Below are 13542 nucleotides of genomic sequence, written 5' to 3' on the forward strand. Positions count from 1 at the left end.
AAAATGTTGTCTTCGTTGAAGTCACGCCGACAATCTCAAATAGAGGCATTCTGAACCTGTTAGTTTTGTACGTTGCGTCCATCAATAGCACATGCGGGAATGAATGCAATAATTCTAACGAGCCTGGATGTGCAAAGAATAATTCTTCAAGCTCACTGGTCTGAGCATTGCTTCGATGAAAGAAAATATATCCATAATGATGTAGGAATGACATGAGTTGTTGCATTGGGATTTACCAGCTTTCTCTGTAGTCTAAAACTTCTGACGTGCATTATATATAGTTTTGATGGTGGACACGTTCTTCGGATCCCTGTTCTTTAACGTGTACAAGATGTTTCATGGCTTTACTAAATTCTTAGACATATCTACCAATATATCATTTTCTACAACAGATAGCCTACCAAAGTATGAATGGCCTTCCATATACAATGTTGCGTGATGGTTATGCGTTTCACATACCACCCCATACCATCCAATCATCATCTGTCTTCCATTTCATCTCTTTCACTCTGAATGGACAATCTCATTTTTTTGTGCCAGTTGCCTTTGTGGAGGTTTTCTTACTTTTATAGGTGTCACCACGATCACATTGTAACAATAATTTGTGTCTTCTCCCTAGTCCACCAATCTCTGACCTTTTGGCAACAATAACAAATCCCAAGTTACGTCCAGTATTTTGAACACATTCAATTAACGATTGACGTGAATTGAATACCTAAAAATGTATTAATTTTTAACAAAATTAATAAAATATAACATGTATTAATTAAGTTATTCAGCATATCATATCGGTGTAAAATTCATTTGTAACATCAACTTCAATATTTTCTTCACTTTCATCCACAACCTCAGGTTCTTCTTCTTGTTCTATTTCATTTCGAGTAATATCATCCCGTCAACAATACAAATTCACTTTAATATCTGCAATTAATCAGTATAATTTTTTTAAAAAAATAAAAACTAATATATTTATCATATCATTAGAACCACTTGACAACCATAGATCTTCAACCCAAAGTTTTAGATGATCCATTTTCTCTTAACCTTGAATGGGAGAATCTGATTAGAAAAAGAGAGAGAGAGATGGAACTAATATAGGCAGTATACAAATTCTAACATCTTCAAGTCACTACTCATGCAATTGCGTATGGAAAGAAGAAAAAATAGTTGCCCCCTTCTTATACTACTTCGGTCTCTATTATTGGCACGCAAAGGATAACTGCTACTTGGGAAGATAACTATAATTATCAAGTTACATTTTCAAAAACAGGCAAACAGAATTCACAACCCAAGAGAATCTTGGTTCAAATTACTCATGTACCGTACTTTTATTCTCTAACAAATAACAAGGGAGAGTTAGAAATAACTAGAATGCAATAGTAAATAGATTGAAGTTGTAGAGAGAGAAAGTTGAGAGTGAAATTTTTTAATTAAAAGTCAAACTATTTTTGATTTCATGTGACAGAGAGCAGAGGGTGGATTCCACACGTGAAAGTGATTGGCAAAAAGCTCATTGGGTTTAGGTGCTTGGACTTGTCTTTTCAATAGGAGGTTTAAATAACAAAAACGAGAGTGCCAAAAGCAGCACCCATAAAATATATAAGTAGATTCTTGGACATAACAGCCACACATGACACATGTAAAGCTACAAACAATGTTATAAAAATCGTGTCATACATCGACCTACGCAAAAAACTAGGTAATTGGTTCAACTAATGAGTCATCGATCAAATCGAAGAATTAATTAAAAAATATTAATATTAAAAATAATGCTAAAAATAATAACATAATAATATCATATGATCCTCCACAAAAAAACCTAAGAAATTAAAAAAAAAAAAGTCCACATCATATATCTAATACAAAACAATACACCCAATACATATAGAAATAAAGTTTCACATAATAAATTAATCAAACATACTAAATAATTCAAAAAATATTTTGAAATATGCTAAAAACAATCGAATTTATTGGCACAGTTCAACAAATTTTTTTGAAAAACCACATGATTTTACCTGTTATTCTCAGATTTATTGCTTAATTGGTATTTAATTGAACCGTGCTGGCTCGGTGACCGATTCACCAATTTTAGGGTTCAATCGGCCGACACGTCTGGTTTTTATAACTTTGGCTATTCACAAACCCATGCATTCCGCCACAAGCTATTCACAAACTCGCAAATCGACAAGTTACTCGCAAACTAGCAAACCATGCATTCAACAGGCAAGTCACAAATGACAGGTCTAATTATCTAAATTCTAAACCTAAATAGAAAGTAGAAACAGAAAAAGAGAAATCTAAACCGAGAGAGAGAGAGAGAGAGAGAGAGAGAGAATGTATCCTAATTTTCTATTTTTCTTCCAAATGATACAACTACAAACAAATACAGGGTAGTAGCTTGGCATTTCCCCAATCTGTACATATATGACTTTATTTGTGTCAGTTTTTAAGATTAACACGGCCCAATTTTTTGGGAATAATGTTTCAAGGAGCATTTTTATGCATTTGAGAACATTGGAGATGACCTTGCAACAAAAAAAATGGTTTGGATCATTAAGTCGTGCGTGACAAGTCCTACTTTCGATACTAAAAATTATAACCAACCTAAGCATTGTAGCGCAAGATTTATGCTAAATCAAAGACATGCCATTGTGTCATAATAAAAAAAAAACTTACTCATGAACGTTGATTTTAAGGTTAACAATTTGGAGATAGCCTAGTTGGTTATTTCTTTGGACTTAGAACCTATAATGTCCGAGTTTGGGAGTTTAAACCAATCAGTTGAGATATTTTCTTATGGAATCTATATTCTGTGAGTTTGTTTCAATTTTATGCCACTTTCCTCATGGGCTTTGACCTAGTATTAATTGTTATCAATGTGACGTGGATTGTTATAACGATCCAAGATTTAGTCCACTCAACTATTTGAAGGGCACGTCGCTAGTGTGTTCGACTGAATAATTTTATAACGGCCCATAATTTAGCCCCATCTAACTATTCAAAGGACATGTTGGACTGGATAGTTACTCGGTTAAGAGAAAAAAAAGTTTAATTTAGGGTTCTCAGTTGGGATGAATTTAGAACTTTTGGTGGTGAGAAAAATAACATTGAATTTCGGAAAATTGATAAATAACCGACTAACCGGAATTTAGAAGGGACATTTTTTAACGACATATGCTACACCATATAACCCTAATAATCCTCACCCCGCCAGTCTCTCTTTCGTTCTGAGATATCTCGCCGCCAGTGACAGTCCTTCTCTCTCGCCAACGCTTATCCTCTGCCGCATCTCTCATCCTCATTAGCCGGCCTTTCTACGGTAAGTCTCTTCTTTCTCTTTTTATTTTGTCTAATGGACGATGTCTCTCTGGAGTTCTGAATTCTTTTCATGATTTCTCACCTAAAGTGAAAAGGAAGAAAATTTAGGGTTATGCATAGTAAAGATATGGACTTTGCAGTGTTTATTTGTCAATATTTGACCTGATTCAGGATGAGGATCTGGGATTTTCCTGCGTCAAGGGGGGTTTGGTGATTTTTATGATTTTGGTATCAGGGTTTCTCTAGGACAATTTTTTTGCTCCATTGATACTGATTTTTTGAATGGTGGACGTCATTGTTCTGATGCAAGTAAGTTGAAGCAGCGCAAAATGGCTTATGCGATGAAGCCCACAAAGCCTGGGCTGGAGGAATCCCAGGAGCAGATCCATAAGATTAGGATCACTCTCTCTTCAAAGAATGTTAAGAATCTCGAGAAAGGTTTTTTTTTCCCCATTTTCTGTGCTCATTCGCAATTTTTTTTTATCTCTCAACCAATACATTCTCAAATTTTCACTTGAACGATGAAATGATGTTGTCCTTGGAGTCATTCAAGGTTTTTCTTTCATCTCAATCAATACATTCTCAAAATTCCACTTGAACGATGAAATGATATTGTCCTTGGAGTCATTCAAGGTTTTTCTTTCATGTAGTATGATAATTCTAGTGGAATTTACTTTGGCTAATCGATTGTCTTCCGTTTTTTTTTTTTAGGAATTTTTATTTAGTAATGGAACTTATTGTTCGACTTTTTGATTAACTTTACAGTCTGTGCTGATTTGGTCCGCGGTGCCAAGGACAAGCGGCTGCGGGTGAAGGGACCGGTAAGGATGCCCACAAAGGTTCTTCACATCACCACCAGAAAGTCTCCTTGTGGTGAAGGTAATTTTTAAAATTCTTTCTGCAAGGATTTTAATGGTTTGGTATTCTTATTGATTTTATCTAATTATGATCAATTATTTGCTTGAATTTGGATTCTACAAGTGCATTGGGTGTTTTCAAACTTATACTTCTTGTTGCGGGATGGATTTGGATTGCATATCCAACGTGTTAGCAGTTTTGCAATTGTAATTGAACATGCTAACCTCTTGCCCTTGTAGTTTGCATTATTGTGTATGTGATTTTCTTAAGTTTGGTCCCCATTATGAAAAACAAGGATTTTCATTTTTTCCAGTACCATTGGAGGATTTTGATTGCATGGGTTTTAAGTGAAATTGATGTCTAAAACGTTTGATAAAAATTTGAAACCATATCATCCAATGAGCCGCCATGCGGCGAACATCTTGGGGCATATTACATTGAAGGCATTGTAGTGTGCAACATATGTGCCTAACTTACCTGATCACTGATACATTTCCAAGCCTCACAACTGAGATAAACCATCAATTGGTAAGTGATAGATATAATCTGAACACAAAGAGGGAAAAAGGAATATGAATGCCTTGTTTTCTTCTGTGTCTTGTCAAAAGTAAATGGAAGTAAAATGTGATGGACGTGTTTGCAATCTTGGTGTTTGCTGTATGGTTTAGGTTTGGAATATAGTGGATGGTTGCAAGGGTTAAAACTTATGGTCACCTTGCCTGCCTGTTTCACTGATGTTTTTTAGATAGAATTTTGGTTACATTGTTATGTGCTGGTCATATATGTACTCAGCCTTCAATTACTTGTTCCATCCTTTTCATCTACAATATACTGTAGAAGGTGCCTGTGTACTGTAGCCTTGAATTATTTGGTACTTATGAAAATGCCCTGGACCAATCCTCTTATCTGAAACTTGAATTGATGTGACTTGATTGCACTATATCGGTTAGTCATCGGCTTGACTGAATTTATGTAAGGGCAGATGAAAGAGAAGTAAGGTTGTCTTTTTTCCTTTGAGTAATAAATCTATGTTGGTTAGTGTTGGTTAAATGAATTTTTTTAAGAGTTTTGAATGAAATCCTAGCTACTGTTTATTTGTGTTTACAGGCACCAATACCTGGGATAGATTTGAGCTGCGTGTGCACAAGCGAGTTATAGACCTTTTTAGCTCCCCTGATGTAGTGAAGCAGATCACCTCCATCACCATTGAACCCGGTGTGGAGGTTGAAGTCACCATCGCAGACTCTTAAATGGTGGCTGTTTTGATTTTGCCATTTAGTTTGGTGAAAACTATGCTCTTAAAAAAAACTCAAGGGATTCGAGTTATTACAAGTTCAGTTTATCTCTCAATTAGTTAAGTTCTTATTGTTCTTTTTGTTAAATTGGAATATTTGCTTGTTGAAATTTTGTGCTACCCTTATGGATTCAGTGGTTGCAAGCTTTTCTTTTTTCCTTTTATTGGCCTCCCGTAACGATTGTCCTAAATTATTTGCAGTTTTTCTATTTGAATGGAATCATATGCTGTCATTGGATCTTCATTAGATCTTCTGTACTTACTTTTTGCATAACTATTAAGGAAAAAGATATAATATATTATGGACAAAAATGGGGGCATGTATATTAGTTTTTAACTAATGTCATTTGGCGCGTTCCAATTACTAGTTACCACATTTAAACAATTGAGTTGTTGCACCATTTGATTTCTTTAGAACATTCGAGTCTGAAATTATAGATTTTTTAGAAGGATGATATCCAACGCATTTGATTGTTCTTATCTTGTATCTGAACCTATACCTTGGATCCCATGTTAGGACGATGATTGTTTAATGTTTCTACTACAGCCCTAGTAAGAATTTCTTGCCTCAAAATCATGCATAAGAAGAAGCCAAAGCCAGTGTCTTCATTTTAATTCAAGATGGGATTTCTGTTTGCATGAGAAAAAGGGTGGTAAGATAAACCATGATTCTTGTCTCACTGTGCACTAAGGAAGAGTTGCATTTTATTTGATAACATCGTGTAATTGTTTTCAGCTGTTAGAAGATACATTTATGCTTGCTAAGATTATTGTATGCTTACCCTGTTTCTAAAATCCTCATACCAAGCAGGCAGACAAAAGTGAGATTGAAAGGGCATCTCATCAGTTATTTCCATGGGAGACATTTTCTGGGGAAAATCTCTCCTACAATGCCCGCTTTAATTTGCAGATTCACGTTAAACAGGTACTGCCAACTGAACTCCATCTGCGGCATTTTCATTGCGAGGAACTTGGGTGTGGCTAGATCCTGCAGCAGCAGCCTTCTTTAGTCCAACTTTCTTTTTTGCCTGCTTAGCCCAACCAACAAGACCCTCTTGAACATGCTCATCAAATATGGACTTCTTGAATGAACTTCCCATCTTCATCATCAGAACATAAGAGCAGCCATTATTTGTCAGCATGAATAAAGATCTCAAGCTTTGAATTTGTATAATTGAGCTGAAAACATATCCAGTCTACCTGTGTGACGATTGCATACAATGGTAGGGTGCTGTAGCTGGCAACGAACTGAACCAAGACCCTGCGAGTCCAAAGAAAGCATATAAGAACACTATTCTGCACCAGTCAAGTGAATATGGTGGAAGGAAACAAACTCTGATTTTACCCTATCACAAGCCTTGGAATGATGTAACCCACTTGTCCCATGATGCAGGAGTTGAAACCATACTGCAGCTGCAGTAGAATCAGAAAATATCAAAATATGAGTTCGTAGACAATCAAGTTTTGAAGTGGGAAAAAGGGAGATTATTTAGATTTGAAACTTTACCCATATCCAAAAGATGAATGCCAGTTCAAGGGAATTCTGGAAAAGGATTATGTGGATTAGAAAGAGAATGAGTCGAGGCTTGCAGAACCAGAAGTGATCATCTGAAGGTTGAACTACCAAATCTCCTTCGACTGCTACATGCTTTTCTGCAACTTCATGAGCCAGTTGTGTAATTACATGCTCCAACTTTGTTCCAACCGCAACCAATAGCTGTTAAGAGAGGAAATTAAGGGAAAACAACATATTATTAAGTTCCTTAAAACAGGCATGTCAAGGATTGAATGTTTGTGAACAAACTTACAATAAGGGGGATGAAAGCGATCCAGAAATATGAATGCCAACCTGCTCAAGAAATAAGAAAGAAATCACAATGAAAATTTTCACTATTTGAAGCAGCATTTGATATGGTTTCTTAATCTATACGACTCTTTTGCTATATAAATAAAGTAGCTTACCAGCAACATTCAGCAACAGGAAAAGAACCACAAATAACCAGAGGTACCAACTGCAATCGATGAAGTCAGAATTTAGTAAGACGCACAACTCAGATTAACAGTTTCTTTTTCCCTTGAGTAAAACTCAAAAAGATAGTCTGCCTGCTAACCTTCTAGTACAAAAAACTTACTGGATTTTTAACATGTTTTTGAGTAAGACAAGTTTAATGTAAATACATAAAGTTGGCATCTTCATTGAAACTAACCTTATTCCTACGACCTTTTTAAAATCGGCTTCAAGGGCACGCATCATGTACTTGTGAAAATCAAACTTTTTGTTGGTCCTGCAATGTGTCTGTGGAAGAAGTTGGCTTAAGAGTTGAGACAAACATCTGCTAATTTCTGTCAACAGTAAAAGAAAAAAACATGAGAAAGTGAATGTCGTAGGATATAGAATCGAATATATTACCATAATGAAGCCTAGTCGCAATGTGATGTAATCCGATCTGGTCACGGATCCATAAAACTGCTTGAAAAATGAATGCTGCAGAAACAAAAGTTGAGCATAAAATATGACATTCATATTCACTTCTTTTCTGCAAAATTTCTCAAGAATACACAATAGTTTTTGCAAAATGTGTTTGTTTTCTTTGTGAAGGAAAAATCTAGTGAACTTCAGACGCTTTACTAGCGAAAAATTTACTTCTGCAAAGATCAGAACAACAATAACTAGTACTTCTAAGTCTTAAATCTAAAATTGCTTATTCAAACTCACCAAACATGCCAAAAATCAGGATAATAGAGATATCATCACTTACCACCCAACCCAGTAAAGCTGAATTCTTTCCAATGCCCCCAAAGCGTTTCCTGATAAAGTCGTGTTCTTGGACGTGGGTTACCTTTATTTTTGTAGCTGCACAGATAATCGTTGAGCGAAAAGAAATCAGCAAATATAGGGAAAAAAATTATGACTGAGAACTAGTTGACGTGAAATATGGTCAAAATGTTGTTACAGGATTCAGTAATCCTCAGCTTTAACCCAAAAAAAAAAAAGGTTTCCACCATAAGATTAATACAGTACAATCTGCTATAGTAAGGAGCTATAGATACCGTCTTGGTCGTTGTTTGAGACGGAGTCCTCCCATTTTTTCCATTGCCTTATCTGAAAATTGGCACAACAAAGCCAAGAGCCGTAAGAAGATTTGAAAGACTAGGACAACTAGCTAGTACTAACTGATGAAGGTTAGAAAAACAGCATATGAGGATTACCTTTGCTCCTCCAAAAAGAATTGTCAGAGCACAGAACACCACGTGTGCGCAAGCAAGCACGAAGATGAATATATGAAGATGATGCAAAGCAGTCGTAGACAATAACGGAACCTTCCCCTGCAATTTGAATAAAGGAGTCTTTTAGATCTTTCAATTCTTTATCAGAACGACAAATTTGTTGAGACTGTGGACTATCTTTACAGTTAAATTCTCACTTTGAATCATGTAGGATCATCAAGAAAGAATGAATTTATCTGATAAGTCATTCTTTACTTGGATCCCCACAAAACATCCATATTCAGTCACAATCAAATCTTGTTTGGAATCTCTCAAAACGGATAACAGAATTCTTATATATTCACTCTTAGGCCATTTATCAAACACATAAACTTCATAGAGCTAGCCATCTCGTTTAACTTATTGACTTGAATCTTTATTAATAAAAACACCCGGATTGAGAAATCGATGGAGGACTACCTTAGCTGCACAATACCCATTAATGGAGGCGGCGTCCTCTGCAAGGAGGTGACGATGTCTAATCCCAGAAGAAAAGGTGGTCTGGAAGTGGGCTGCAGTAGTAGTTTGTTTTGCTTCATGTTTTTCACAAGGAAGCCATTTATCAGCCCAGTCCTTTGACATGCATATTCTGTTAATGGCACCTTGTAACACTGTCAGCAGCAGCGATATGAAACCCAGCAACATCAACTCTGCAACAACATCCATCATCTCCATGACTCCATCTCCATTAATGAATAATAAATTTTTACATAAATAAATAGAGAAAGAGGAATGAATTATTGATTTATACCCTCTTTGATTTTCTGCAAGGCTTCATAAAGAGGCTTCTGATTCTTCTTCTTGAGAACCTGTACATTACATATCAATAGTCATATCCAAGAAAAAAAAGCCAAAAAATGGAGAAATGGTAAGAGGAGAAACATACCTTGCCAAGATAATGAAGTAACCTCTCCACAACAAGAGAGATTACAACAATAACACTGCAAACCAATGCAACAACCCATGTAGGTGTGTATTCCAATGTTGTCCCTCCTTCTGCCATATCTCTTCTATATCTACTGCAAGTCAATGAGAATGTAAATGCCTTTATTTTGTTCTTGGTCTGAGATAACAACACACACACACACACACACACACACACACACACACATATAGCTAGATTATAATATACAGTACTACTTGTTTAGTGGTTGCTAACGCGTTTTGCTAACTTGTTTACGCGGATTAAAGTTTCTTTCTTTCTCTTCAAAAAAAAAAAACACAAAAGTTACTTTCCATCTCTGGAGAACAAGAAGAATTCCTACCAATGGTGTGTGCAAAGACAAGGACTTAGTAGTTGGATTTATCTAAGGACAAGGTCTTAGTAGTTGCATACCATGAAACACGTTTCATTGTTTTTATATACACGCCTTAACTTTTGATCACAAAAATGATACAAAAATTATAAAATAAGACTTACATATATCACTATTCGTAATTTAGTATTAGATTCCGCTCACCAATGTTCAAAATATTTGTTAATAACAACATTGTCTTCATTTATGATAATGCATGTTCACACTACGTCATGGCAGGTTCACTGTCAATAATTTAATGGATGCATTTGGTAGACCAAGGGCAATTTCGTCGAAGTATAGATAATGTCATTCTCAATTTCGTCTAAGCATGGACAATTGCAGAATTGACCACGTATTGTTACCGAATAGTCTCGGTTATTTTACCATGAAAATGCCGTTTGGTTGCAACAACCAAACCATATAATAATGTTTGTTGACAATATGTTGCTCAACAAAATTGTTAATCAAACGGGCTGAATATACTTTGTTTTGTTACAACAATTTTATGTACACTGCGAGCTCCATATTCCATATACAGGGTAATAGCACTTTTGGGTACTGAATAATCTGGCATAGTTCAACTCGGGAACTCATTTTTCAAACGTTTCAAAATGGGAACCCAATTTTCATGTTTGTTTCAAAACACTCACACGGACAGCTTTCAGCCTATTCGGGCAGTCAACTATCCTAGGTGGCATTTTGACCCAACGAAAAACGTTAAATTCGCACAACATCTCTTAACAGTGCTTATGTGGTGGATTAACGGTGCTGACGTGGCTTCGTTTTAGGCAGGCAAAATTAACCCCAAAAACCTCACTCCCGCATATATGTATGAAACCCTAATCACAATGCTCATCTCACTCACCCATTCTCAATCGCGCAAAATCTTCATCTCTTTGGAATTGTTCGCATACTAGAGTCTCCATCTACTGAACAACTCAGGGAGTGCGAGGTTCAACACTTAGTGAGTTCGATGGGTTTTTATATTGTTTGATTCTCCGCATGTCAACTGTCTTCCACTCACACAAGAATGGAGTAAGATGTCCTGATTTGAATAATCTATGTGGTCCCATTTCTATTCTTTTTTTTATTCTTGTTGTGGTCCCATTTTTGTTTTGTTTTTTTTATATAGTGTTCATGTAGTTAGTCTAGGCTGAATAATCTAATGTAGTCCCATTTTTGCATTTTTACAGTTAAGATGAAGCCTATTGCGAGGAGACCAATGACTAGATCAAATTCTGTTAGATTGAATGATGTGGAGGAAGGTGTGAATAATCTGGGCAGCCAGTCAGTTAATGATATTGGAATAGTGACTCAGTTGAGTGATTTAGGTAGTCCTTTAAGGAGTTAGAATGTTTCACTAAGTGCCGATTTAACTCTAGATGATAGAGATGATGAAGTTCTAGGTGCATATATGTCAAGTTTGGAAAAGAATATCAATGTAGGGGGAGCGGATAGTGATGGGAATGAATATAATGAAGGAGATTTGGAAGGGGATGTGGATGGATATAGTGATGGGGCTGGAGATAGTGATAGGGCTAGAAAAGCTGGAGAACTAAATACCAATAGAAGGGGCAGAGGTGATGTTGATGCAAATGACCCAAAATTGGTCTATGAGTCAGATGATTATGATTGTTTGTTGTATGACAGAGACAATGATGATGAAGTGAGAATGCGTACAAAGGCTAATCCAAAATTTGATCCTAAGGTTACTGAACAAGAATTTATATTCCAACTTGGAATGGAGTTCACTACTTTGCAAGAATTTAAGGATGCAATTAGAGGTTATGCTATAGATGGGGGGTATCAAATAAAAATTAAGAAGAATGACCCAATTAGGGTTCAGGCCAAATGTGATAGTGGTTGCCCATGGATGATATGGTGCTCTAGGGTCAATAAGGAGGCCACATTTCAAATTAAGACATATGTTTAGAATCATATGTGTAATAGAACACTGTCAAACAAGCAAGCAAGTAGCTCATGGCTTGCTCTGAGATTAGTTGACAAGATTAGAGTTGAGCCCAAAATTAGTACTGGTCAGATTTGTACATATGTCAAAGAAAACATGCAGCTTGCAATATCAAGAACTAATGCATACAGAGCTAAGAAAAAGACATTAGAAATGATTCATGGTAAGCATATGGAGCAATATAGTCAACTTAGAAGTTGCATGGCTGAATTACTGAGGACAAACAGGGGCAGTACTTGCAACATAATGGTTGATAGGGAGAAGCCAGAGGATCCTACTGTATTCAAGAGAGTTTATGTATGCTTGGCAGCATTGAAGAAAGGGTTCATTGAGGGTTGTAGGCCTCTTATTGGGCTTGATGGGTGCTTTTTGAAAATTGTATATGGTGGGCAACTACTCATGGCAGTGGCTCAAGATGGAAGTAATGAGATTTTTCCCATTGCATGGGCGGTTGTAGAGAGGGAAAATGGGGACTCATGGGACTGGTTTCTAAGGAAACTGTTGTTGGATAATGGTGGATTAGATAAGTGTAGATGGTGCTTTATATCATAAAGGCAAAAGGGTTTGATACAAGCAATTGAAGGGTTAGAGAGGGACATGCAACAAACAATAGAACATAGGTTCTGTGTGATGCATATATATGCAAATTTCAGCAAGTAGTGGCCATGAGCTCATTTTAGGAAGCTAGTGTATGACTATGCTAAGGACCAACACCAGAATTAGAAGAAGTTATGGGAAAACAAAATGCTGCAGGTTTGGATTGCTGGGACACAATAAGAGAGGTTGTGTTGGAGCACCAAATGTACAGGCAAGTTTCTTCAACTTTTATTTGTTGAAACATAACTATTTTGATTTATTTAGTTAAAAACTTATGTAATATGCAGGATGGAAATGCTTCTTCTGCTGGAACTGCAAATATTGCTGCTGGGAGGGGAAATGGATATGATGTTGTTACTGGAGATACTGCTGTTGGGAGGGGCAGAGGTTCTGTGCGGGGCAAATGTGTCGTGAGGGGTAGAGGTGTTGTGAGGGGTAGAGATAGAGATGGTCATGTTGGAAAGAGGACCAAGGAGAGTGCTAGGAGGCTTCCAGACACAAATTTCACACTCCAAGCCACTACATCCACTGCCAGGTACAAGGAAATGATAAACTCAACTCCGGAAAGTGCCACAAACAATGGAAAATAATCTATATAACATTATTATATAGCAGTTGCAGTTACGACTTCATGTTTCATTGATGATGCAAATTGCTTTTGTATGTTTTTCGGACAACTTTGTTATATTGATGCATTAATATTAGGGACCTAGCAGCATCATTAAAGCTATGTTTTGAGTAATGGATTGATGCTCGATGATTTGGCTTTATTCTATATAAGATTTGGTATTTTGTGACCTATATGGTCCAATTTCACAATTTCAGTGAGTATTTTGGAACATTCGAATTAGTTTGAGGTTGTTAATAACTGATATACAGGTGTATGGTGTAAATTGCACCTTCATTTACTTACTTGAACTTAAAAAATACAATATTTT

The 13542-nt window shown here is 36.3% G+C and overlaps 2 protein-coding genes across 5 annotated transcripts; one reads left to right on the forward strand and one right to left on the reverse strand.

Annotated features, from left to right (window-relative positions):
- The first annotated feature begins 3162 nt into the window (after window positions 1-3162).
- LOC120006120 (40S ribosomal protein S20-2-like) lies at window positions 3163-5717 on the forward strand. 4 transcript variants are annotated; one of them, XM_038856019.1, is made up of 4 exons: window positions 3163-3322; window positions 3632-3759; window positions 4087-4200; window positions 5287-5717. In XM_038856019.1, the coding sequence occupies exons 2-4, from the start codon at window positions 3651-3653 to the stop codon at window positions 5427-5429; spliced, it is 366 nt and encodes a 121-aa protein (XP_038711947.1). In that variant the 5' UTR covers window positions 3163-3322; window positions 3632-3650; the 3' UTR covers window positions 5430-5717. The 4 variants fall into 4 exon arrangements, with proteins under 4 accessions (XP_038711947.1, XP_038711948.1, XP_038711950.1 ...); XM_038856020.1 differs by having other exon boundaries at window positions 3636-3759; XM_038856022.1 differs by having other exon boundaries at window positions 3168-3322; window positions 3645-3759.
- Window positions 5718-6128: 411 nt separating this feature from the next.
- Window positions 6129-9787, reverse strand: LOC120006119 (MLO-like protein 1). The gene is made up of 14 exons (XM_038856018.1): window positions 9627-9787; window positions 9492-9549; window positions 9161-9390; window positions 8684-8800; window positions 8525-8576; window positions 8233-8327; window positions 7884-7958; window positions 7681-7769; window positions 7436-7485; window positions 7282-7322; window positions 6981-7190; window positions 6819-6886; window positions 6674-6734; window positions 6129-6573 (listed from the first exon to the last, which is right to left on the reverse strand). The coding sequence occupies exons 1-14, from the start codon at window positions 9741-9743 to the stop codon at window positions 6391-6393; spliced, it is 1446 nt and encodes a 481-aa protein (XP_038711946.1). The 5' UTR covers window positions 9744-9787; the 3' UTR covers window positions 6129-6390.
- Between the last annotated feature and the right edge of the window lie 3755 nt (window positions 9788-13542).

Source organism: Tripterygium wilfordii, chromosome 9 (genome assembly GCF_013401445.1).
Source record: "Tripterygium wilfordii isolate XIE 37 chromosome 9, ASM1340144v1, whole genome shotgun sequence".
Lineage (NCBI taxonomy): Eukaryota > Viridiplantae > Streptophyta > Magnoliopsida > Celastrales > Celastraceae > Tripterygium > Tripterygium wilfordii.